This window comes from Mastigoproctus giganteus, chromosome 3 (assembly GCF_048544385.1).
Source record: "Mastigoproctus giganteus isolate SK-2022 chromosome 3, ASM4854438v1, whole genome shotgun sequence".
In the NCBI taxonomy this organism is placed as follows: Eukaryota; Metazoa; Arthropoda; class Arachnida; order Uropygi; family Thelyphonidae; genus Mastigoproctus; species Mastigoproctus giganteus.
In genome coordinates, this window is record NC_143577.1 from 114209420 (window position 1) to 114234665 (window position 25246).

A 25246-nucleotide genomic window follows, 5' to 3' on the forward strand; every position below is an offset into this window, starting at 1 on the left:
TCCCTATTAGTGGGTGAACAATCCAACACTTGGCGAATTCTGCTTCGCAATGATAGGAAGAGCCGACATCGAAGGATCAAAAAGCGACGTCGCTATATTGGGGTATTTTTTTATAGATCTACCTTTATACATTTAACTTTACATCTACATGCAAATCTATTTAAAGTGACAGCTCTAGTCTAGTTCATTTGGGACAGATACGAGTGACTCTGATGTTTAAGAGATGGAAGAGAGAGAGAGAGAGAGAAGAGAGAGAGAGAATGGGAAAAGAGGCCCTCTGTTTAAAGTGACAGGTCTAGTCTAGTGTATTTGGGACAGATACCAGTGCCTCTGATGGGTAAGAGATGGAAGAGAGAGAATGGGAAAGGGGGACCTCTGATATCCCTAGGGGACAGCCATTACAGTCACCATCTGTAACAGCCAGCGCCTCTGACGGCCACCTGTGACATCAGAGAACAGGTCTGACAGGACATGATGCAAATATGTTCCTATTCTGATTGGGCTGAGACCACTTTATGCAAATGTGTTCAAGTACTTGTCTAATCTACTCACATTAAAAATACAAACAGAACAGTTATGCCACAGATTAGTAAGATATTACTACTCTGTGATTTGTACAACAAGACAGATTGGATGCCTTGTCTCTGCTAAGTATAGAAGCAGATTTTTTATGCCAAACTAGTTTTGAGGACTTGATAAAAGTTCGATACTTTTTTGTTATTTATCTAGTTCTATAATTTAAATGCTTGTTATTAAAACACTTGGAAGCTTTCAGTTAATTCAATATTTAATATATATTTGAATGTTATTAATACAATCTATTCCTTCAGTATGTAAAGCATATAAAGCTGTTTCTACATGTTGCCTTTGCACTTTTTGAAATTACCAGATGAGACTAGTTTTCAAGTTTATCAAATATCCATTTGAAAACAAATTTAAATAATCATTGATAAGTGAGAAGACTATGCTGAGTCATTCTTGATATATGAGCTCCTACTAGTATAAGCAATGTAACTTCATCTGTGAGAGGTGCATTAAAAAAAAAGAAGTGGCAGTATGTGACCTTTAGTACTGAGCAAATGGAAAGCACCTGTGAAAACAATTTTGGTAAACTAAGTTTAGCTAAACTTCTCCACTTTTCAAGTTTTCACACTATTATTAAATATACACATATATAAAAACGTAATATAGTATTCTATAAAAATCTGTTCCTGAATGCATAGTTTTACCATGCTTAATTTCATGTGAACACTACTTGCATGTTTTTTTTTTTTTTTTTTTTTTTGCATTTCAAAAGAAGAAGACTGATCAAGAAAGTCTTCCAAAACGTCCAGTCACGATATACAGTTGAATATCAAGGGCAATAACATACGCACTAGAATTCTTAATAACACTTTGCTTTCTTTTACTTGGTTTTTGTACTCCTCTTTATTGTTTCAGATAAATGAACTATGTTTTCAGCTTGCAATAAAAGAGGCTTATCTATCATTTCTCCTCGGAATGTAAAGGCACCCTGAAAATAAAATTATATTAACTAAATAGATATATTTGAGTTTGAAAGGTTCATGTTAAAATAAGGATACAGTACTATATCTTTGAAAATACCTCCACCATTACATGTAAAACTTTAATAAATTTCACTGGTTTTATATTAATAATAATACTAATTACTAGTATAAAGGAAAAACATAACTTCAAATATATTAATTTTAAAGTTAAACCCATTTATTAAGTACAGTGCTATCAAGCAATGATCATTGATTAACTACGTGAGGATGCTAGCGGAGGATGTGCAACTGTAAGAAGTGACGGTTTTGCATATCAAGTATTCAGTTTGTCACATCTTTGTTTCAAGTTGCAAACACCATTACTAGTGAATAAACATCACACTGTGTACCACTGAGAATCTTGTTTTTTAAGGAACCTTACTTGAAAACAGGGTACTACACTGAAATTACTACTGCAGCTCAATTTTTCTAGTTAACAAAGAATATCCAAATTTTTTTGGAATTTTTCTGAAGATCTTTCGGCTTCCCTCTTCACAGCCATCCCTTTCTTGGTACTGCAACTTTTATAACGTATGCTGACGATGTGAAATTCTTCATCACATCCAAAGACCACGAATCAGCAGAAGGTATCTACCAGATGGCGAATAGCACAATCAGAGAATTTGAGAGCTACCTGGATTGTACTGGGTTCCGTATTAATGCACAGAAGTCTGCCCAAATGACCATAACTTACAAGCAGAATAAAAATGACATCTCCATCTCTGTGAACGGGTCAAGTGCGGCAATAGTGCACTCTCTCACCTGGACCTGGGTCTTAAGTGGGATGACAGACTCATCTTTGCCCAACACTTTGCCAATATGAAGACAAAAATATATGCGGCTTTATGCACTACTAGACAAGAACTGGTAGGAATTAGGGATCCTCGGCTAGCGACCGAGTACATTTTAAAGTGTGTCCTGCCAATTCCAATGTATGCCTTTCAAATCTGGTCCTTAGCTCCAGATTCACATTATAAGCCTGTCATTGGGATCGAGTACTGGTTCTTATGATGGCTTAACAGAGTTGTGTCCACCCTTTTACTATCTCAAGGGCCATTCTCTTTTCAAACCTTAACATCACACTCTGAATGCAGCGGACAATTAACAGGAACATACACACTCTTGCACAAATGCTCACTGGCAGAGTGGATGCGCCAGCCCTGGATAATATTCTAGTCAAATCAGGTGCCACTGCTAGACGTTGCAGAGGAGTACATCATCCACTGCATCTGATCCTGAACAACCTTGGCAGCCTGCAAAGATCCTTCCCATCAAATGCAGCAAAAATATTTAATTCTCTGCATATAGATGCCGAAAAACTCTGTGAGGATGCAACATACCGGAAAGAGACCTTCCAGACTTACTGAAATAGGGATCAGCTGCAAAGTGACAACATACCAAAGAATTGTGAGCAAAAGAGTAACTTTCTACTTTAAAAACAATAATAATTTGGTAAAATATATCTTCCCTAACAGTTGTGTAAATATATAAGTTATATATAGAATTACTGAATTTTAAATATATGATTTGTATAATGTATGTACAGAATCATAAATGTGTAAATACTATATATACTGTATTAAATATAAAATGTGTATATAATATTTCGTGATGAGACGTGTTCAGTATATGTAACCCACTGCCCATAGTATCTTGTACCCTGATACGTAATTAGCACCCTCCTGTCACTTTGCCGTCTCGGGGTGGTTTCCTTTTGTGGAATAAACAGATAATAATAATAATAAAAATAAAAAATAGACAATAAAAACAGATAATAAGAAAAAAAAAAAAACATCGCAAAAGTTTCTCCATTGGAAGTACTTTCTGCAAGGTCGGAGTGATGGCTGAGGCAGATAGTGGTGCCATCTGGAGTCACTCTCCAGAACTAAAATGAAAAACAACTGGACATAAGCTGAAGCTAAACAGGTCCACCTCCATAGATGATTGATGTTGCAGAGAAATAATCATACTGCATCGAGAGTGGTGCACGATAAAGTCACTTGTGTTCAGACTTTAGGCAGAGGGGTCAGTTGGAGAGTCTCCTGAGCAAGACAGTGGAGCAAGTAGTGCTTTCCCCCATAAAGCTACCACAAGAGAAGGGCAAGACCATCTAGCCCCACCAACTGGAAGTGTTTCCTGTGCAACTGCACTAGTGACCACCCAGGAAGGCAGAAGATGCCAATGCATGAAGTGGAGCATCGAAATGATGCTCCACTTCACTCCTGCCTCATGGAAAAAATTAAGCAGGATGTCAGTGATCAACTACAAAGCACAAAGAATATGGTCAATATGGAACCAGAGGAGGAAGAGCATGAAGAAATACAAACCAGAGTAGCTGAAGTGCAAAGAGACAAAGTCGTGATATCCAGAATACAAGATGAGTGGAAGGAGGCCCTAACAGAATTCAAAGGAATGGACCCCACAAGAACCCACGTAATACCTAAGCAGAGGCCAAATAAAATCCTGTGGAGAGTAACAGACCACCTCAATCAGCAAATAATGCCACATTACCTTGACAACAATGGTGCAATGCTGGAGGCTAACCACACAGCCGTATACTGTGCTGCCATAGGAGCCACTAGGATTAATGGAAAAGAAAGTCTTTTAGTCTGTGTATCTTACACAGACTAAAAGATTAACAGCGGCCGCAGGCAAAGGCAAATGTGATTCTTGCAATGTTTCTATTAGAACGAGCAGATGCATGGAAAGCAAGGTAATGGAGATTTCCAGGACTATTGGGAGTCATACCGGAACAAATAAATACATGGGTTGTGTTAGGGTAACTAAGAGTAGGAACAGGTATATGTATACTTGCATTAACACTAATGCTAGGAATATAGTTAATAAATTTGATGAGCTTGAAGTGTTAGTCAAGACATCAGAGGCAGATATTGTTGGTATATCAGAGACATGGTGTTACACAGATATAAGCAGTGCAGAATTCGAATTTGGGGAGTACAATGTGTACAGAAAGGATAGACAGGACAGGAAGAGAGGAGGGGGTTATGCTATTAGTTAACAAACACATAAAATCTAAGGAAGTGCATCCAGTTGATGTAGGTGGACAATGCAATGTTGAGTCTGACTGGTGTGACATAAGCACTAGGAAAGGAAAAATGAGAGTAGGTGTGTGTTATAGGCCTAATGAATCTGATGAGTATAATGAGCAATTATGCAGAGAAATAGAGTGGGCCAGTAAATCAGAATGACTTGTAATGGGCAATTTTAACTTTCCAGATATTGACTGGAACCTGTGGGTTGGTCATTCGCACACTAGTGAGACTTTTTTTTGGAATTATTGGATGACTGTTTTCTACAGCAGTATGTTCGAAAATCAATCAGAGGGAGTAATACTCTTCATGTTTTTTTTTTTTTTTTTTTCAGTTGTTGGTGCATCGGCTTCTGTGGCCATAATACACCTCCCAAAGTTATTTTAGCATTTTACTCTGATCCAAGCCTGAGGCAGGATTCGAACCCGCAACCTTTGGGTTGCCAAGCAGCCACTTTACCCACCTGGCTAGCCCGGTCGGCTGACTCTCACTTTTCATGTGATTATCAAGCGTGATTATTCATGCATTAAGAATTTGCAGATAAAGCGACCACTGTGTGATAGTGATCGCAATGTACTGATATGGGAATTACTTAAAGATGTAACTACCATCAAAGCTAAAGGGAAGGGCTTTTGCTTTCATAAAGTGACTACACGGGTCTCAGACAGTTTTTAAATTCTGTACAGTGGGATCAACTGATGATGATACCAACTTTGAATTCTAAATGGGAAGCCTTCAGGGACTTAATCTTGGAGGCGACTAGGGGCTTTTATTTCCAACTAAGAAGTACTGTTCAAGGTTAAGACCTAAATGGATGTCAGATGAATTAATCAGGCTTGGGGCAGAGAAGAAAAATGTATGGGATGCATATAAATTATCAGGCGACACAGAAGCCTATGGCAAATATAAACTTGTCTGTAATCAAGTCACAAAGGTGGTTAAACAGGTGAAGGCAGATTACGAGAAATGTTTGGCAAAGTATGCAAAGAAAAACAGCAAAGAGTTCTTTACTTATGTAAACTCTAGAAGGAAGGGATGAATCAGATTGGACCAGTTAACTAAGAAGGGTTGACTATTGATGATCATGCTCAGGTAGCTGATAAACTGAATGAGTATTTTGCATCTACATTCACACATGAGGAGTTATTCAATGAGGGGAATGCCAGTAGTTTATCAAACTCCAACAGGGAGATAAGTGATTTGTAATAATTGAGAGCAAAGTGGAGGAGAAATTGTTGAAGTTAAACATAAGGAAGGCACCTGGGGTGGACGGGATCTATCCACTTATGATAAACGAGGCAGCAAAGGAAGTAAGCAAACCCATAGCCATAATTATGAGAGCTTCCTTGGTCTCAGAGGCGGTCCCCTTGGACTATAGGTGCGCATGTATCACCAATTCACAAAGTGGGTTCAAAAGGCGACACAAGTAACTATAGACGTTTTAGTTTAACTTGTGTTCCAGGGAAAATAATTGAGTCACTGGTTAAAGGATCATGTAGACAACACTGCAGTAATAGTTAAGACACAGCATGGGTTTGTTAAAGGGAGGTCTTGTCTGACGAATTTAATTTGATTCTATGATATGGTCACAAAGGAACTGAACATCAAAAATAATTTTGATATCATATACTTGGATTTGAGGAAAGCTTTTGATACTGCTGCATATGGAAGGCTATTGTACAAATTGGAGTAGTATGGTATTAAGGGCAAGTTGCTACAATGGATAAAAGGACAGTTGAGTGGGAGAAGACAGAGAGTGGTAATCAATGGACACTGCTCTTCGTGGACTAATATTATTAGTGGAGTTCCGCAGCTTCTGTGTTGGGCCCATTGTTGTTTTGTATATTTATCAATGATATTGATGAAGGTATATCAGGATTAATGTCCAAGTTTGCAGATTGATACAAAGGCTGGCAGGGTTGTTAACAACAGTAATGCTACTCCAAATGGATCTAGATAAGTTTGGCAAATGGGCTGAGAAGTGGCAACTGAAGTTCAACATTGACAAATGCAAAGTACTGCATATGGGTAGCAATAACCCAAGAGAAATGTACCAACTATGTGAAAATACACTCAGGGAAGTGGAAAAGACCTGGGGGTAATTGTGCAATCAAATATGAAGTTTGCTGATCAATGGACATGGGCTGCCAGGGTAGGTCATGGATTCTTGTCAATGATATATAGGAATTTTGCTAGCAGGGAAAGGGAGGTGATTATCCCGTTCTACAAGGCAATGGTCAGGCCACACCTAGAGTACTGTGTGCAGGTCTGGAGGCCATATTTCAGGAAAGATGTAGAGTTGCTAGAACGAGTACAAAAAGGACAACAAGATTGGCAAGGGGAACAAAGGAATGCTCTTACCGAGCACCTGAAAGGTGACCTGATTGAGGTCTAGAAGGCCTTGAATGGGTTGAGCAAGCTGAATGCTGATGGAATTCTTCCTCTTGCTCAGATTAAGAACCTGAGAGGGCATAGATTCAAATTGAGGAAAGGTAGTTGCAGAATAGATGTGTGGTAATTTGCCTTTAGCCAGCGGGAAGTTGATTCGTGTATCAGACTTCCACCTTTTGTTGTGGAAGTTGATAGCCTAAATAAATTTAAGACTGAGCTGGACAGGCATTTGAAACGAATGTATGGTGAAATGGGAGTTTTTTTTTTTTTTTTTTTTTTTTTTGCTGATGCTGCATTAGCTTGCTTTCTTGCATTGTACTGTATGCCTCTACTAATGCTAATTAACCAGTGAGTGGTCAGAGATAAAGCTGGATACCCAATTACAAATAACAGCTGGTAAACAATAGGATGGAAGGTTATTTAGAAGACCTTTATGCCAAACACAAATGAAAACCTTGGAGACATCAAGAGGAACTGCTTGTGTTTCACCCAACTTTTTCATTGAATTTGTCCCTAAATGGGTTACATAAGCCAGAATATCACGAGTGGATCGACACTGACGGAATCCACACTGGCAACTGCCAATCAGACGGAATGTTTCTAGATAGTTTAAGAGTTGCAGGTTAATTGGTTTTTCTATTACTTTATAAAAAGTAGAAGTAATTGCAATGTGAAGTTAATTGGATGGTAGGGATTTGTCACCCTTTTTTGGAACCGGTTGGGTATGAGCAAATTTTCAAACAGAAGGAAAGACAGCTTTGGCGTAAGGAAGTGAAAAAAGCGGCAAAGAATAGAAGTAAGTTCACAAGCTCAAGTTTTGAGAACAAGTGGAGAAATGCCATCAGCATATGGAGCTTTCTTAGCATCAGAATTATCAAAATCCTTCTGACATCCTTTTGAAGGAAGACCACAGAAGTCATTGAATGTACTGGGAATGGTTTAAGGTGAGTTGGAAAAAAAATAGGATGCTAGCTGGTCAGCTTTATCTTTGGCTGATGTGGAAATAGAGATGTGCAAAAATGTTTACCAATAATTTTGGCAACAGACCAGTATGGTCGGCTACCATTGGACAATAAGCAAGTTTTCTACTCTTAGCCTGTTTGAAATCTAGTTGGGACTGATTAATAACTGATTTAGAAAGTATAAATGATACTTAATAATAATTTTTATTATTAAGCTATGTCACTTATAAAAACGTAGTACTGGAAATATTTTATAATAAAAATTCAGAAATATTATACGATTTCAGAGAATATAGGCTTAGTGGTTCGCTTTAAAAATATTATGTTGAAAGGGGTTCAACTAAAAAAAATTTTATGTTGAAAGGGGTTCAAGATAAAAAAATTATATTGAAAGGGGTTCGGGAGTTAAAAAAGGTTGGGAACCACTGCTCTAGGGAAGCACCTTTTTCTTAGTAACTCAAATTTTCTAGTAATGCACCAAATTTTAACTTAACATCAGTGCACCCCTTACAATGGTAACAAAGAAAAGTATCTACAAGTGAGCTAAGATTATCCACTAGATCTACCTTGGAATAAATTCCTCAGGTTCTGCATAGGATAAAATCATTACTAACCCGGAAATTGCCATCAGCTATTTCTGTACGAGTCATGGTACACTCTGATGAAGTGTTCAAAGTGGATCTTGTAATAACCATTATAAAATTTACTAATTATTAATAAAAGAAACTTTATAAAAATTATATTTATTATAATAATATTAAAAAATCAAACTATTACTGGAAAAAAACTTATCAAAATATACTTCATAACTTTTGAAATCCTGCTCTTCTTTACTAATCCTACTCTAATTCCCTCTTACTTCTTTGCTGTTGCTATGAAGAACTCCAATGTGGGGTGGAAAGAATGGTATACACCGATACCAAAAATGCAGAGTGATATGGAAGGAAAAATGAGGAATGAGAGGGATGATAATTCCAAAAACGAGGGTGGTGAGCATTAGCATTAGTAGAGGTATATGATGCAAGAAAGCAAGCTTATGCAGCATCAGCCAAAAAAAACACTCCCATTTTACCCCTCAGTTCGTTCGCAATACCTGTCCAGCTGAGCCTTAAATTTATTTAGCCTATCAACTTCCACAACAAGGGATGGAAGTCTGTTCCACCAACCAACTACCTGCTGGCTAAAGGCAAATTTCCACACATCTATCCTACATCTGTCTTTTCTCAATTTGAATTTATGGCCTCTCAGGTGATTATTCTGAGCAAGAGGAAGAATCCCATCGACATCGAGCATGCTCAAACCATTCAAAGCTTTATACACCTCTACTATCAGATCACCTCGCCGGTGCCTAGTAGCCAGACACTGTAATTTGCAAAACTTAAGCCTTTCTTTGTAAGAGAAACCCTTTGTTCCATTCACTAATCTTGTTGCCCTTCTCTGTACTCATTCCAGCAGCTCTATATCCTTCTTGAAATGAGGCCTCCAGACCTGTATACAGTACTCAAGGTGTAGCCTCACCATTGCCTTATACAAGGGAATAATCACCTCCTTATCCCTGCTAGAAAACTTCCTGTATATCACTGACAAGACACCATGAGCTACTCTTGCAGCCCATCTGCACTGCTCAGAGAACTTCATATCTGCCTGCACAATTACGCCCAAAGAACTTTTCATTCTCTACCACTGTCAGTGTTGTACCACAGAGTTGATACGTCGCTCAGGGGTTGTTTCCCATATGTAGTACTTTACATTTGTCAAAGTTAAACTTCATTTGCCACCTCTCAGCCCATCTGCTCAACCTTTCCAGATCCTGTTGCAGCAGCATAGCGTCAATAGCGTCCTTAGCAACCCTGCCAACGTTTGTATCGTCTGCAAACTTGGACATTAAGCTTCATATACCATCATCAATATTTATAAATACAGAAAACAACAATGGATCCAACACTCAACCCTGAGAGACTCCACTAATTGGTCTACTGGATATTGATGGTTCAACAGTTGAGGATCGTGCTCAGGTGGCTAACAAACTAAACGAATATTTTACCTCTACATTCATACATGAGGAGTTATTTAGGAAGGGGAATGCCAGAGGTGAAGTAAACTCTGGCAGTGAGCTAGATGATTTTGTAATAACTGAGAGGAAAGTGGAGGAGAAATTGTTGAGTTTAAACATAAAAAAGGCACCTGGGGTGGATGGGATCTATCCAGTTACATTAAATGAGGCAGCAAAGGAAGTAAGCAAACCCTTAGCCATAATTATGAGAGCTTCTTTGGACTCAGGAAAGGTACCCATAGACTGGAGATGTGCAAATGTGACCCCAATTCACAAAGGAGGATCAAAGGTTGACACAAGTAATTATAGACCTGTGAGTTTAACTTCTGTTCCAGGAAAATTAATGGAGGCACTGGTTAAAGAAGCACTGCAGGATCATCTAGACAAAACTTCAGTTATAGCTCGAACACAGCATGGTTTTGTTAAGGGAAAGTCTTGCCTGACCAATTTAATTGGATACTATGATGCAGTCACATAGGAACTGGATGCAGGGAATAACTTTGATATCATATATTTGGATCTTAGAATGGCTTCTGATTCTGTTGCACATGGAAGACTGCTGAACAAATTGGAGCAGTGTGGCATTGGAAGCAAATTCCTGCTATGGATAAAGGGATGGTTAAGGGGAGAAGACAGAGAGTGGTAATCAATGGACACCGCTCACCGTGTCCATAGAGTTTACATAAGTAAAGAACTGTTTTCTGTTTTTCTTTGCATCCTTTGCCAAGGATTTCTCATAATCTGCCTTTGCCTGGCTAATCTCCTTTGCGACTTGGTTACAGACCAGCTTATATCTATCATAAGCTTCCATGTCACTCATTAATTTTTATGTATCCCATGCATTTTTCTTCTCTGCCATATGTCTCATTAGTTCATCTGACATCCATTTAAGCTTAAACCTTGAACAGTATTTCTTAGTTGGTATGTGAAGCCTAGTAGCTTCCAAGATAAATTCTTTGAATGCTTCCCATTTTGAATTTGCTGTTGGTAACATCATCAGTTGGTCCCACTGTATAGAATTTAAATAAGTCGTCTCTACGAAAGCAAAAACTCTTCCCTTTACTCCTGATGGTAGTTACCTCTTTTAGTAAATCCCACTTCAGCACACTGTGATCACTGCCACCTAGTGGTTCCTTTATCTGCAGATTCTTAATGCATGAAGAATCACTACTGATAATCAGATCAAGAGTATTACTCCCTCTAGTTGCCTCCTGAACATGCTGATGTAGAAAACAATCATCCAATAAATCCACAAAAGCCTTGCTAGTGTGTGAGCGAACAACCCACAAGTTATGTCAATATCTGGGAAATTAAAATACCCCATTATAAGACTCTCTGATTTACTGGCTCACTCTATTTCCCTGTACAATTTCTTATTATATTCATCAGAGTCATTGGGCCTATAGCACACTCCTACTCTCAGTTTTTAGTTCTCAATGCTTATGTCGCACCAAACTGACTCGACACTGCACTGTCCAGCAATGTCGACTGGCTTCACTTCCTTGGATTTTATGTGTTTCTTAACTAATAGTATAACCCCTCCTCCTCCCTTCCTGTCCTGTCCTGTCTATCCTTTCTGTACACATTGTATTCCCCAAATTCCAGTTCTGCATTCCTTATATCTCTGTGACACCATGTCTCTGATATCCCAACAATATCTGCCTTTAATGTTTTGAGCAATACCTCAAATTCATCAAATTTATTTACCAAACTCCTAACATGTGAGATATTAGAGCGATTAAGGGCTAGCTAGTGAGATATTAGAGCAACTAGGAGTATTAAAGATCTGAAATCTCTGCTGAGAAAGACTCCATGTCCAGACTAGGAACAAGAACAGACCCTGCCAAAAGTAGTCTGCTCTCTCTCTCTCTAGCAACCCATGGCAACCCAGGGAACATAATGATAACAGAAATAGATGCGGGTCACACAAGAAAACTTCTATTTGCACAGATTGCAGCCCTCCTCCAAAACCACGGTGGAAAAACATGACAAGCGAACCTGCTCCAAGGATGCCCTCCCACACAACAAATCACTTTAGATAACAACGTCCTAGGCTATAAGCTTCAAGGAACAACACAAAGCAATGATCAGCACAATAGAACTCACACCAGAATGAAATAGATGATGGGACACAGTCGGAGACTAGTGAATAGATACAACGTAACCTCTACAAACCAGAGGAAGAATATTTATCTCGAGAAACAACCCACAGTTGAGTCCAAGTGTTATTCAAGAAATGTGTGACAGAGGAATAGGGATCAACATATACGTTATGCAAATATGCACAAGACATCCAGCATATGCTTCTTTCATAATCTCCTGCCCAGTAAACAGTGAAGAGTGCCTTGGACAGAAACATCTGGCCAGCAGGAACAATAGTGAAATTTTTCTATTAGTAGCTTATAGACCTAGTCAGGATCCATAGTTTATTCTGAATTGAGACAGCGAGATTTGGAAGTTAATTGATACTTAAGTATCCGTAGAATTACCGTTCATAACTTGCCGCCTCTGTTATACACTACAACTTTATATGCCGAACAATAAAGCGTAAGCTTACTATAGTACAGTATATAATATAATATTGTCAATTAATCAGTAAAGTATATTAATCTTGTTAAATTTAATTGTCAATTAAATTGTACTTTTTAACTAAATACATATAACGACTTAGATTACAAACGTAACATAATTAATTAATACATAACTTGATACGGAAGTTATATAAATGGAACTCCTAGATAATACTCGATACTGAAAAATATATATAGCGTTATAACTGTGTTGGGATAGTGACTCAGACCAGAGCACCAAAGCAAAAGGCTCAAGCTAATGAGAGTGCTGTGGCTCAGGGGAGAACTGAGGGGGGGGGCGTTGCCCTCTGAATCATAGCCTTTTAAAATGCACTACTTGCTTGATGTTTGTGGAGCAATCGGGTACCGGACATGATATTGCCATGGGGGATCTCTTTGTGGGTGCGCGAGGTAAGGAGTGTAAGGAAATCAAGCGACAACTCAGCGTTGTTATGGGCCTATATGAGAACTTGAAGGACAGGATGGATGCCCTCGAATGATCTAAACTGAGGGGCCCATCAAGCTCTCAGCTGCCCACATCAACACTAGAGCTTGCACTTGATCATCATGTAACACAGCGGCAACCCCGAAGGCAGAATGCACTGGTCCCACAGGAACTAGTAGTTGTTGGTGACTTTACTGTCAAGGAAATGGGGAACATGCTTTGTAAAAAGGAGAGGTGGAACAGGACCAGGGTATGTATGCCAGGGGCAAAGGTTGATGATGTTGTAGAGTGAATATCATCTTTTAAGGGCAAAAAAGGTGATATAGTTGTACACGTAGGCACTGATATTAAGAGTAGGAGACCAGCAGTATTACTTAACAAGTACAGGTCACTGTTGAAAATAAGCCGTGAATTAGGGTTTAATTTGAAAGTGTCTGCAATTCTGCCCAGACATGATAGGAGGGAGTATATGATGAGAACATTGTCGATCAATTCGGCCCTGGAAATATTGCGCAAGGCTCAAGGGGTAGAATTTTTTTCAGCCTGGTCTGTACTTGTTAACAGGAGAGATTGCTTCTACAGGGATGGGATACACTTAAATAGAAAGGGTGCAAGAATATATGCTGATGCTATCGAGGCAGTGTTAGGTGGATCGGAAAACTGTTAGCTTTTGGGGATACAAGGACTAATAGATTAACAGTAGACACTGGCAGAGGTGAAAGTGATTCTTGCACTGCTTCTATTCGAATGAGCAACAGCCAGGAAAACAAGATACAAGATATTTCAGAGATGGCTGGGAGTCATCGTGGTAAAAGTAAACACATGGGTTGTGTTAGGGTAGCTAAGAATAGGAACAGGTGCATGTATATCACAGCCTTTTAAGATGCACTGTTTGCTTGATGGTTGCGGAGCAATCGGGTACGGGACATGATACTGCCATGGGGGATGTCTTTGTGTGTGCACGATGCAAGGAGTGCAAGGAAATCAGGCGACAACTCAGCGTTGTTATGGGCCTTTATGAGAGCTTGAAGGACAGGGTGGATGCCCTCGAAGGAAATAAATTGAGGGGCCCATCAAGCTCTCAGCTGCCCACATCAACGCCAGAGCTTGCACTTGGTCATCAGGCAACACAGAGGCAGCCCCCTAGGCAGAATGCGCTGGTCCCACAGGAACTAGTAGTTGTTGGTGACTCTATTGTCAGGGAAACGGGGAACATGCTTTGTAAAAAAGATAGGTGGAACAGGACCAGGGTATGTCTGCCAGGGGCAAAGGTTGATGACGTTGTAGAGCGGATATCATCTTTTAAGGGCACAAAAGGTGATATAGTTGTACACGTTGGAACTAATGATATTAAGAGTAGGAGACCGGTGGAATTACTTAGCAAGTACAGGTCACTGTTGAAAAAAAGCCGTGAATTAGGGTTGAATTTGAAAGTGTCTGCAATTCTGCCCAGACATGATAGGAGGGAGTATATGATGAGAGCCTTGTCGATCAATTCGGCCCTGGAAAGATTGTGCAAGGCTCAAGGGGTAGAATTTTTTTCAGCCTGGACTGTACTTGTTAACAGGAGAGATTGCTTCTACAGGGATGGGATACACTTAAATAGAAAGGGTGCAAGAATATTTGCTGATGCTATTGAGGCAGTGTTAGGTGGGTCGGAAAACTGCTAGCTTGGGGGGAGACAAAGACTAATGGATTAACAGTAGCCACTGGCAGAGGTGAAAGAGATTCTTGCACTGCTTCTATTGGAATGAGCAGAAGCCTGAAAAACAAGATGCAGGATATTTCAGAGACTGCTGGAAGTCATTGTGATACAAGTAAACACATGGGTTAATAACTGACGCAAAGAACTGGATGCAGAGTAGCTAAGAATAGAAACAAGTGCAGGTATACTTGCGTGTACACCAATGCTAGGAGTTTAGTAAATAAATTTGATGAATTTGAGGTATTGCTCAAAACATCAAAGGCAGATATTGGTGGGATATCAGAGACGTGGTGTCACACAGATATAAGGAATGCAGAACTGGAATTTGGGGAGTACAATGTGTATAGAAAGGATAGACAGGACAGGAGGGGAGGAGGGGTTATGCTATTAGTTAAAAAACACATAAAATCCAAGGAAGTGAAGCCAGTCGACATTGATGGACAGGGCAGTGTCGAGTCAGTTTGGTGTGACATAAGCATAGGTAAATCAAAATTGAGAGTAGGAGTGTGCTATAGGCCTAATGACTCTGATGAGTATATTAAGATACTGAACAGGGAAATAGAATGGGCCAGTAAATCAGAGAGTCTTATAATTGGGGATTTTAATTTCCCAGACATTGACTGGAATTTGTGGGTTGGTCACTCACACACTAGCAGGGCTTTTGTGGATTTATTGGATGATTGTTTTCTACACCAGCATGTTCGGGAGGCAACTAGAGGGAGTAATACTCTTGATCTGATTATCAGTAGTGATTCTTCATGCATTAGGAATCTGCAGATAAAGCAACCACTGGGTGGCAGTGATCACAGTGTGCTGAAGTGGGATTTACTCAAGGATGTAACTACCATCAGAGGCAAAGGGAAGGGTTTTTTCTTTCGTAAAGGCGACTATGATGGTCTGAGACAGTATTTAAATTCTATACAGTGGGACCAACTGATGATGTTACCAACAGCAAACTCAAAATGGGAAGCATTCAAGGAACTAATCTTGGAGGCTACCAGGCTTTACATACCAACCAAGAAATATTGTTCAAGGTTCAGGCCTAAATGGTTGTCAGATGAACTAATGAGACATATGGCAGAGAAGAAAAATGCATGGGATACATACAAATTAATGGGTGACATGGAAGCCTATGATAGATATAAGTTGGTCTGTCACCAAGTCACAAAGGAGATTAGGCAGGCAAAGGCAGATTATGAGAAATCCTTGGCAAAGGACGCAAAGAGTTCTTTACCTATTTAAACTCAAGAAGGAAAGGGATGAATCAGATTGGTCCACTGGATGTTGATGGTTCAACAGTTGAGGATCCTGCTCAGGTGGCTAACAATCTAAATGAGTATTTTGCATCTACATTCACACATGAGGAGTTATTCAGGAAGGGGAATGTCGTAGGTGAAGTAAACATTGGCAGTAAGCTAGATTATTTTCTAATAACTGAGAGGAAAGTGGAGGAGAAATTGCTGAGGATAAACATAAAAAAGGCACCAGGGGTGGATGGGATCTATCCAGTTATATTAAAGGAGGCAGCAAAGGAAGTAAGCAAACCCCTAGCCATAATTATGAGAGCTTCTTTGGACTCAGGGGAGGTACCCATGGACTGGAGATGTGCAAATGTAACCCCAATTCACAAAGGAGGATCAAAGGCTGACACAAGTAATTATAGACCTGTTAGTTTAACTTCGGTTCCAGGAAAATTAATGGAGGCACTGGTTAAAGAAGCACTGCTGTTGTTGTTGTTGTTGTGTTTTTAGGAGCATTAGCAACTAAGGCCATATTGCTCCAGGATATGCGGTGGTCATTCCTTAACCTTTCCGCATCCTCCGTATTTGGTGGTGACGGGCTCGAACCCCGGTCTAATCAAGAAGCGTGTGCTACGCACTGCTGCCCCTTCCCACCTGGCTACGGAGGCGCCTAAAGAAGCACTGCAGGATCATCTGGACAAGAATTCAGTTATAGCTCAGACACAGCATGGTTTTGTTAAGGGCAGGTCTTGTCTGACCAATTTGATTGGATACTATGATGTAGTCACAAAAGAATTGGATGCAAGGAATAACTTTGATATTATATATTTGGATCTTAGAAAGGCTTTTGATACTGTTGCGCATGGAAGACTGCTGCACAAATTGGAGAAGTGTGGCATTGGAGGCAAATTGCTGCTATGGATAAAGGGATGGTTGAGTGGCAGAAGACAGAGAGTGGTAATCAATGGACACTGCTCAACGTGGACTAATGTTATTAGTGGAGTTCCTCAGGGTTCAGTGTTGGGTCCATTGTTGTTTTCTGTATTTATAAATGATATTGATGATGGTGTATCAGGCTTAATGTCCAAGTTTGCAGACGATACCAAGGTTGGCAGGGTTGTTAAGGACACTACTGATACTATGCTGCTGCAACAGGATCTGGAAAGGTTGAGCAGATGGGCTGAGAGGTGGCAAATGAAGTTTAACATTGACAAATGTAAAGTACTACATATGGGAAACAGTAACCGCAGATCAACGTATCAACTCTGTGGTACTACGCTGACAGTGGTAGAGAATGAAAAGGACCTGGGGGTAATTGTGCAGGCAGATATGAATTTCTCTGAGCAGTGCAGACAAGCTGCAAGAGTAGCTCATGGTGTCTTGTCAATGATATACAGGAATTTTTCTAGCAGGGATAAGGATGTGATTATTCCCTTGTATAAGGCATTGGTCAGGCCACACCTTGAGTACTGTATACAGGTCTGGAGGCCTCATTTCAAGAAGGATGTAGAGCTGCTCGAACGAGTGCAGAGAAGGGCAACAAGATCAGTGAATGGAACAAAGGATTGCTCTTACGAAGAAAGGCTTAAGTTTTGCAAATTACAGAGCCTGGAGACTAGGCATCGGCGAGGTGATCTGATAGAGGTGTATAAGGCTTTGAATGGCTTGAGCATGCTCAATGCCGATGGGATTCTTCCTCTTGCTCAGAATAATCACCTGAGAGGGCATAAATTCAAATTGAGGAAGGACGGATGTCGGATAGATGTGCGGATATTTGCCTTTAGCCAGCGGGCAGTTGGTTTGTGGAATAGACTCCCATCGCTTGTTGTTGAAGTTGATAGCCTAAATAAATTTAAGGCTCAGCTGGACAGGTATTTCGAATGAACGGAGGGGTGAAATGGGAGTAGTGGTTGTTTTTTTTTTTTTTTTTTTTTTTGGCTGATGCTGAATAAGCATGCTTTCTTGCATCATATGCCTATACTAATGCTAATGCTATACTTGCGTGTACACCAATGCTAGGAGTATGGTAAATAAATTTGATGAATTTGAGGTATTGCTCAAAACATCAAAGGCAGATATTGTTGGGATATCAGAGATGTGGTGTCACACAGATATAAGGAATGCAGAAGTGAATTTGGGGAATACAATGTGTACAGAAAGGATAGACAGGACAGGAAGGGATTATACTATTAGTTAAGAAACACGAGGGGTTATACTATTAGTTAAGAAACACAAAATCCAAGGAAGTGAAGCCAGTCGACATTGCTGGACAGTGCAGTGTCGAGCCAGTTTGGTGTGACATAAGAATTGAGAGCTAAAAACTGAGAGTAGGAGTGTGCTATAGGCCTAATGACTCTGATAAGTATAATAAGAAACTGTACAGGTAAATAGAGCGGGCCATTAAATCAGAGAGTCTTATAATGGGGATTTTAATTTCCCAGATATTGACGTAACTTGTGGGTTGTTCACTCACACACTAGCAAGGCTTTTGTGGATAATTGGATGATTGTTTTCTACATCAGCATGTTCGGGAAGCAACTAGAGGGAGTAATACTCTTGATCTGATTATCAGTAGTGATTCTTCATGCATTAAGAATCTGCAGATAAAGGAACCACTAGCTGGCAGTGATCACAGTGTGCTGAAGTGGGATTTACTCAAAGAGATAACTACCATCAGGGGTAAAGGGTAGGGTTTTTGCTTTCGTAGAGGCGACTACGATGGTCTGAGACAGTATTTAAATTCTATACAGTGGGACCAACTGATGATATTACCAACAGCAAACTCAAAATGGGAAGCATTCAAAGAACTTATCTTGTAAGCTACTAGGCTTTACATACCAACTAAGAAATACTGTTCAAGGTTTAAGCCTAAATGGATGTCAGATGAACTAATGAGACATATGGCAGAGAAGGAAAATGCATGGGATACATAAAAATTAATGAGTGACATGGAAGCCTATGATAGATATAAGCTGGTCTGTAACCAAGTCACAAAGGAGATTAGCCAGGGAAAGGAAGATTATGAGAAATCCTTGGCAAAGGATGCAAAGAAAAACAGAAAAAAAACAGAAAAAATCAGAAAAGAGTTCTTTATCTATGTAAACTCCAGAAGGAAAGGGATGAATCAGATTGGTCCACTGGATATTGATGGTTCAACAATTGAGGATCCTGCTCAGGTGGCTAACAAACTAAATGAGTATTTTGCATCTACATTCACACATGAGGAGTTATTCAGGGAGGGGAATACTAGAGGTGTATTCAACTCTGGCGGTGAGCTAGATGATGTTGTAATAACTGAGAGGAAAGTGGAGGAGAAATTCGTTGAGTTTACACATAAAAAAGGCACCTGGGGTGATGGGATCTATCCAGTTATATTAAAGGGGGCAGCAAAGGAAGTAAGCAAACTCTTAGCTATAATTATGAGAGCTTATTTGGACTCAGGAGAGGTACCCATAGACTGGAGATGTGCAAATATGACCCCAATTCACAAAGGAGGATCAGAGGCTGACATAAGTAATTATAGACATATGAGTTTAACTTCTGTTCCAGGAAAATTAATGGGGGCACTGGTTAAATAAAGAAGCACTGCAGGACCATCTGCCTGACCAATTTGATTGGATACTATGATGCAGTGACAAAAGAACTGGATGCAGGGAATAACTTTGATATTATATATTTGGATCTTAGAAAGGCTTTTGATACTGTTGCACATTGAAGACTGCTGCAAAAATTGGAGCAGTATGGGACTGGAGGCAAATTGCTGCTATGGATAAAGGGACGGTTGAAGGGGAGAAGACAGAGAGTGGTAACCAATGGACACTGCTCATTGTGGACTAATGTTATTAGTGGAGTCCCTCAGGGTTCAGTGTTGGGTCCATTATTGTTTTCAGTATTTATAAATGATATTGATGATGGTATATCAAGCTTAATGTCCAAGTTTGCAGATGGTACAAAGGTTGACAGGGTTGTGAAGGACACTACTGACGCTAGTCTGCTGCAACAGGATCTGGAAAAGTTGAGCCAATGGGCTGAGAGATGGCAAATGAAGTTGAACACTGACAAAGGTAAAGTACTACATATGGGAAGCAATAACCCCAGAGTAACGTATCAACTCTGTGGTACTACACTAACAGTGGTAGAGAATGAAAAGGTCATGGGGGTAATTGTGCAGGCAGATATGAAGTTCTCTGAGCAGTGCAGATGGGCTGCAACAGTAGCTCATGGTGTCTTGTCAATGATATACAGGAATTTTTCTCGTGATTATTCCCTTGTAAAGGCAATGGTCAGACCATACCGTGAGTACTGTATACAGGTCTGGAAGCCTCATTTCAAGAAGGATATAGAGCTGCTGGAATGAGTACAGAGAAGGGCAACAAGATTAGTGAATGGAACAAAGGGTTGCTCTTACAAAGAAAGGCTTAAGTTTTGCAAATTACAGTGTCTGGAGACTAGGCACCGGCAATGTGATCTGATAGAGGTGTATAAAGCCATGAATGGTTTGAGCATGCTCAATGCCGATGGGATTCTTCCTCTTGCTCAGAATAATCACCTGAGAGGGCATAAATTCGAATTGAGGAATGACAGATGTAGGACAGATATGCGGAAATTTGCCTTTAACCAGCGGGTAGTTGGTTGGTGGAACAGATTCCCATCCCTTGTTGTGGAAGGTGATAGCCTAATTAAATTTAAGGCTCAGCTGGACATGTATTTTGAACAAACGGAGAGGTGAAATGGAAGTGTTTTTTTTTTTTTTTTTTTTTTGGCTGATGCTGCATAAGCTTGCTTTCTTGCATCATATGCCTCTACTAATGCTAATGCTAATGTTAGTGAGGCCATACAGAGAAAGGGCTGGGAGGCTCACAAGTATAAACAACACAGCGAACCTACGAATTGCCCAATAGCAATCAACAGTCAACTTAACTTATGGAAAAGAATATAAACAGATTATTATCTTCTTGCAAAATGCAAGAGTGAATAAGCTGCACACACTACAAAGCTTAACTCTTATTGCACACACTACAAAGCTTATTGCACACACTACAAAGCTTAACTCGGAGAATGATTAAATATGCTTAGTTGAAACATTAGCATTAGTAATGGCATACAATGCAAGAAAGCAAGCTCAATGCAGCATCAGCCAAAAAAAAAAAAAAAAACTCCCATTTTACCCTTCTGTTCATTCCAAATACCTGTAATGAGTACTCAAGGTTTGGCCTGAACATTGCCTTATACAAGGGGATAATCATCTCCTTATCCCCGCTAGAAAAATTCCTGTATATCATTGACAAGGCACCATGAGTCACTCTTGGAAAACTTCATATCTGCCTGCACAATTACCCCCACGTCTTTTTCATTCTCTACCACTGTCAGTGTGGTACCACAGAGTTGATACGTTACTCTGATATTACTGCTTCCCATATGAAGTACTTTACATTTATCAATGTTAAACTCCATTTGCCACCTTCTCAACTTTTCTAGATCCTGTTACAGCAGTGTACTCTCATTAGTGTCATTAATAAGCCTGCCAACCTTCGTATCATCTGCAAACTTGGATATTAAGCCTGCTATACCATCATCAATATCATTTATAAATACAGAAAACAACTATGGACCCAACACCGAACCCTGAGGGACTCCACTAATACCATTAGTCCACGAAGAGCAGTGTCCACTGATTCCCTCTCTGTCTTCTCCCACTCAACCATCCCTTTATCCATAATTTCCCTGCAATTTTCCCAGCAATTTCCCTGCAATGCCACACTGCTCAGAAGCCTTTTGCAGCAGTCTTCCATGTGAAACAGTATCAAAGGCTTTTCTAAGATCCAAATATATGATATCAAAGTTATTCTTTGAATCCAGTTCCTTTGTGACTACATCATAGTATCCAATCAAGTTAGTCAGACAAGACTTCCCCGTAACAAATCCATGCTGTGTCCGAGCTATAACTGAAGTCTTGTCTAGATGATCCTGCAGTGCTTCTTTAACTAGGGCTTCCACTAATTTCCCTGGAACAGAAGTTAAACTAACAGGTCTGTAATTACCTGTGTCTCCCATTGATCCTCCTTTGTGGATTGGGATCACATTTGTACATCTCCAGTCCATGGGTACTGCCCCTGAGTCCAGGGAAGCTCTCATAATTATGGCTAAGGGTTTGCTTACTTCCTTTGTCGCCTCCTTTAATATAACTGGATATATTCCATCCACCCCAGGTGCCTTTCTTGTGTTTATCTTCAACAATCTCTCCTCCACTTTACTCTCAGTTATTACAAGATTATCTAGCTTACTGCCAAAGTTGAATACACCTCTGGCATTTCCCTCCCTGATTAACTCCTCATGTGTGAATGTCGATGCAAAATATTCATTTAGTTTGTTAGCTACCAGAGCAGGATTATCAACAGTTGAACCATCGATATCAAGTGGAGCAACCTGACTCATCCACTTCCTTCTAGAGTTTACTTAAGAAAAGAACTCTCTGCTGTTTTTCTTTGCATCCCTTGCCAAAGATTTCTCGTAATCTGCCTTCGCCTGCCTAACCTCCTTTGTAACTTGGTTACAGACCAGCTTATATCTATCATAGGCTTCTGTGTCACATGTTAGTTTATATGTATCCCATGCAGTTTTCTTCTCTGTCACATGTCTAATTAGTTCATCTGATATCCATTTAGGCCTAAATCTTGAACAATATTTCTTTGTTGGTATGAAAAGCCTAGTAGCTTCCAAGATTAATTCTTTGAATGCTTCCCATTTTGAATTTCCTGTTGGTAACATCATCAGTTGTTTCCACTGTATAGAATTCAAATACTGTCTCAGACCACTGTAGTCACCTTTATGAAAGCAAAAACCCTTCCCTTTACCCCTGATGGTAGTTACCTCTTTGAGTAAATTCCACTTCAGCACACTGTGATCACTGCCACTAGTGGTTCCTTTATTTGCAAATTCTTGATGCATGAAGAATCATTACTGATAATCAGATCAAGAGTATTACTCCCTCTAATTGCCTTCTGAACATGCTGCTGTAGAAAACAATCATCCAATAAATCCACAAAAGCCTTTCTAGTGTGTGGGTGACCAACCCACAAATTCCAGACAATATCCGGGAATTTAAAATCCCCCATTACAAGACACTCTAATTATATGCCCACTCTATTTCTCTGTAAAATTGCTCATTATACTCATCAGGTTCATTAAGCCTATAACACACACCTACTCTCATTTTTCCTTTCCCAGTGCATGTCACACCCAAACAGACTCAACATTGCATTGTTCACCCACTTCAATGGGATGCACTTCCTTAGATAAGACCATTATCAAACCAATGCTGTGCGTGAACTGTATCTGAGGGCTTGTCTAGATGAGCTTGCAGTGCTTCTTTAACCAGCGCCTCCATTAATTTCCCTGGAAGTTAAAAGATGTTAAACTAACAGGTCTGTAATGTAATGACATGTAATTACAAATTACACTTTGATCCTATTTTGTGAATTGGGACCATATTTGAACATCTCCAGTTGCTGGGTACCTCCCATAATTGTGGCTAAGAGTTTGCTTACTTCCTTTGCTGCCTCCTTTAATACAACTGGATAGATCCCATCCATCCAGATTGCCTTTCTTTTGTTTATCTTCAACAATTTCTCCTCCACTTTCCTCTCAATTATTACAAAATCATCTAGCTCACTGCCAGAGTTTAATTCACCTCTGGCATTCCCCTCACTGAATAACTCCTCATGTGTGAATGTAGATGCAAAATACCCATTTAGTTTGTTAGTTACCTGAGTAGGATAATCAACAGTTGAACCATCGATATCCAGTGGACCAATCTGATTCATCCCTTCCTTCCTTCTAGAGTTTACATAAGTAAAGAACTCTTTGCTGGTTTTTTTTGCATCCTCTGCCAAAGATTTCTCGTAATCTGCCTTTGCCTGCCTAATCTCCTTTGTGACTTGGTTACAGACCAGCTTATATCTATCATAAGCTTCCATGTCAACAATTAATTAATATATATGTATCCCATGCATTCTTATTCTCTGCCACATGACTCATTAGTTCATCTGACATCCATTTAGGCCTAAACCTCGAACAATATTGATTAGTTGGTATGAAAAGCATAGTAGCTTCTAAGATTAATTCTTTGAATGCTTCCCATTTTGAATTTGCTGTTGGTACCATCATCAGTTGGTCCCATTGTATAGAATTTAAATACTGTCTCAGACCACCGTAGTCACCTTTACGAAAAAAAAAAACCCTTCCCTTTATCCTTGATGGTAGTTACCTCTTTGAGTAAATCTCACTTCAGCACACTGTGATCACTGCCACCTAGTGGCTCCTTTATCTGCAGCTTCTTAATGCATGAAGAATCACTAATGATAATCAGATCAAGAGTATTACTTCCTCTAGTTGCCTCTCGAACATGCTGTTGTAGAAAACAATCGTCCAATAAATCCACAAGAGCCTTGCTAGTGGTGTGTGTGACCAACCCACAAATTCCAGTCAATATCTGGGAAATTAAAATCTCCCATTATAAGACTCTCTGATTTACTGGCCCACTCTATTTCCCTGTACAGCTGTTTATTATACTCATCAGATCATTAGGCCTACAACACACTCATTTTGATTTTGATTTCCCAGTGCTTATATCACACCAAACTGACTTGACACTGCAATGTCGACTGGCCGTACTTCCTTGGATTTTATGTGTTTCTTAACTAATAGCATTACTCCTCCTTCCTTCCTATCCTGTCTATCCTTTCTGTACATATTGTACTCCCCAAATTCCATTTCTGCATTCCTTATATCTGTGTAACACCACGTCTCTGATATCTCAACAATATCTGCCTTTGATGTTTTGACCAACACCTCAAATTTACTTACTAAACTCTTAGTATTGGTGTACACGGAAGTATACATGCACCTGTTCCTATTCTTAGCTACCCTAACACAGTCTATGTGTTTACTTGTACCGTTGGACTCCTAGCAGTCTCTGAAATTCCCGCATCTTGTTTTCCAGGCTGCTTCTCATTCCAATAGAAGCAGCGCAAGAATAACTTTCATCTCTGCCAGCGGCTACTGCTAATCTATTAGTCTGTATATCCCTTCAAGCTAGCAGTTTTCTGACCCACCTAACACTGCCTTGATAGCATTATCAAATATTCTTGCCCCCTTTCTATTTAAGTGTATCCCATCCCAAAAGTAGCAATCTCTCCTGTTAACAAGTGCATACCAGGCTGAGAAAAATTCTACCCCCTGAGCCCTGTACAATCTCTCCAGGGTCGAATTGATCGACAAAGC

At 39.8% G+C, this 25246-nt stretch overlaps 1 protein-coding gene across 3 annotated transcripts in view; it reads right to left on the reverse strand.

Moving 5' to 3' along the window:
- Positions 1–1334: 1334 nt before the first annotated feature.
- The window catches only part of LOC150088232 (citramalyl-CoA lyase, mitochondrial-like), a 244668-nt gene continuing 220756 nt past the window's right edge, over positions 1335–25246 (reverse strand). For all 3 annotated transcript variants that reach the window (XM_090370649.1, XM_090370647.1, XM_090370648.1), the window contains one exon: positions 1335–1513. In XM_090370649.1, coding sequence (XP_090226775.1) covers positions 1406–1513 — 108 coding nt within the window. In that variant the 3' untranslated portion in view covers positions 1335–1405. The remainder of the gene's footprint in view (positions 1514–25246) is intronic.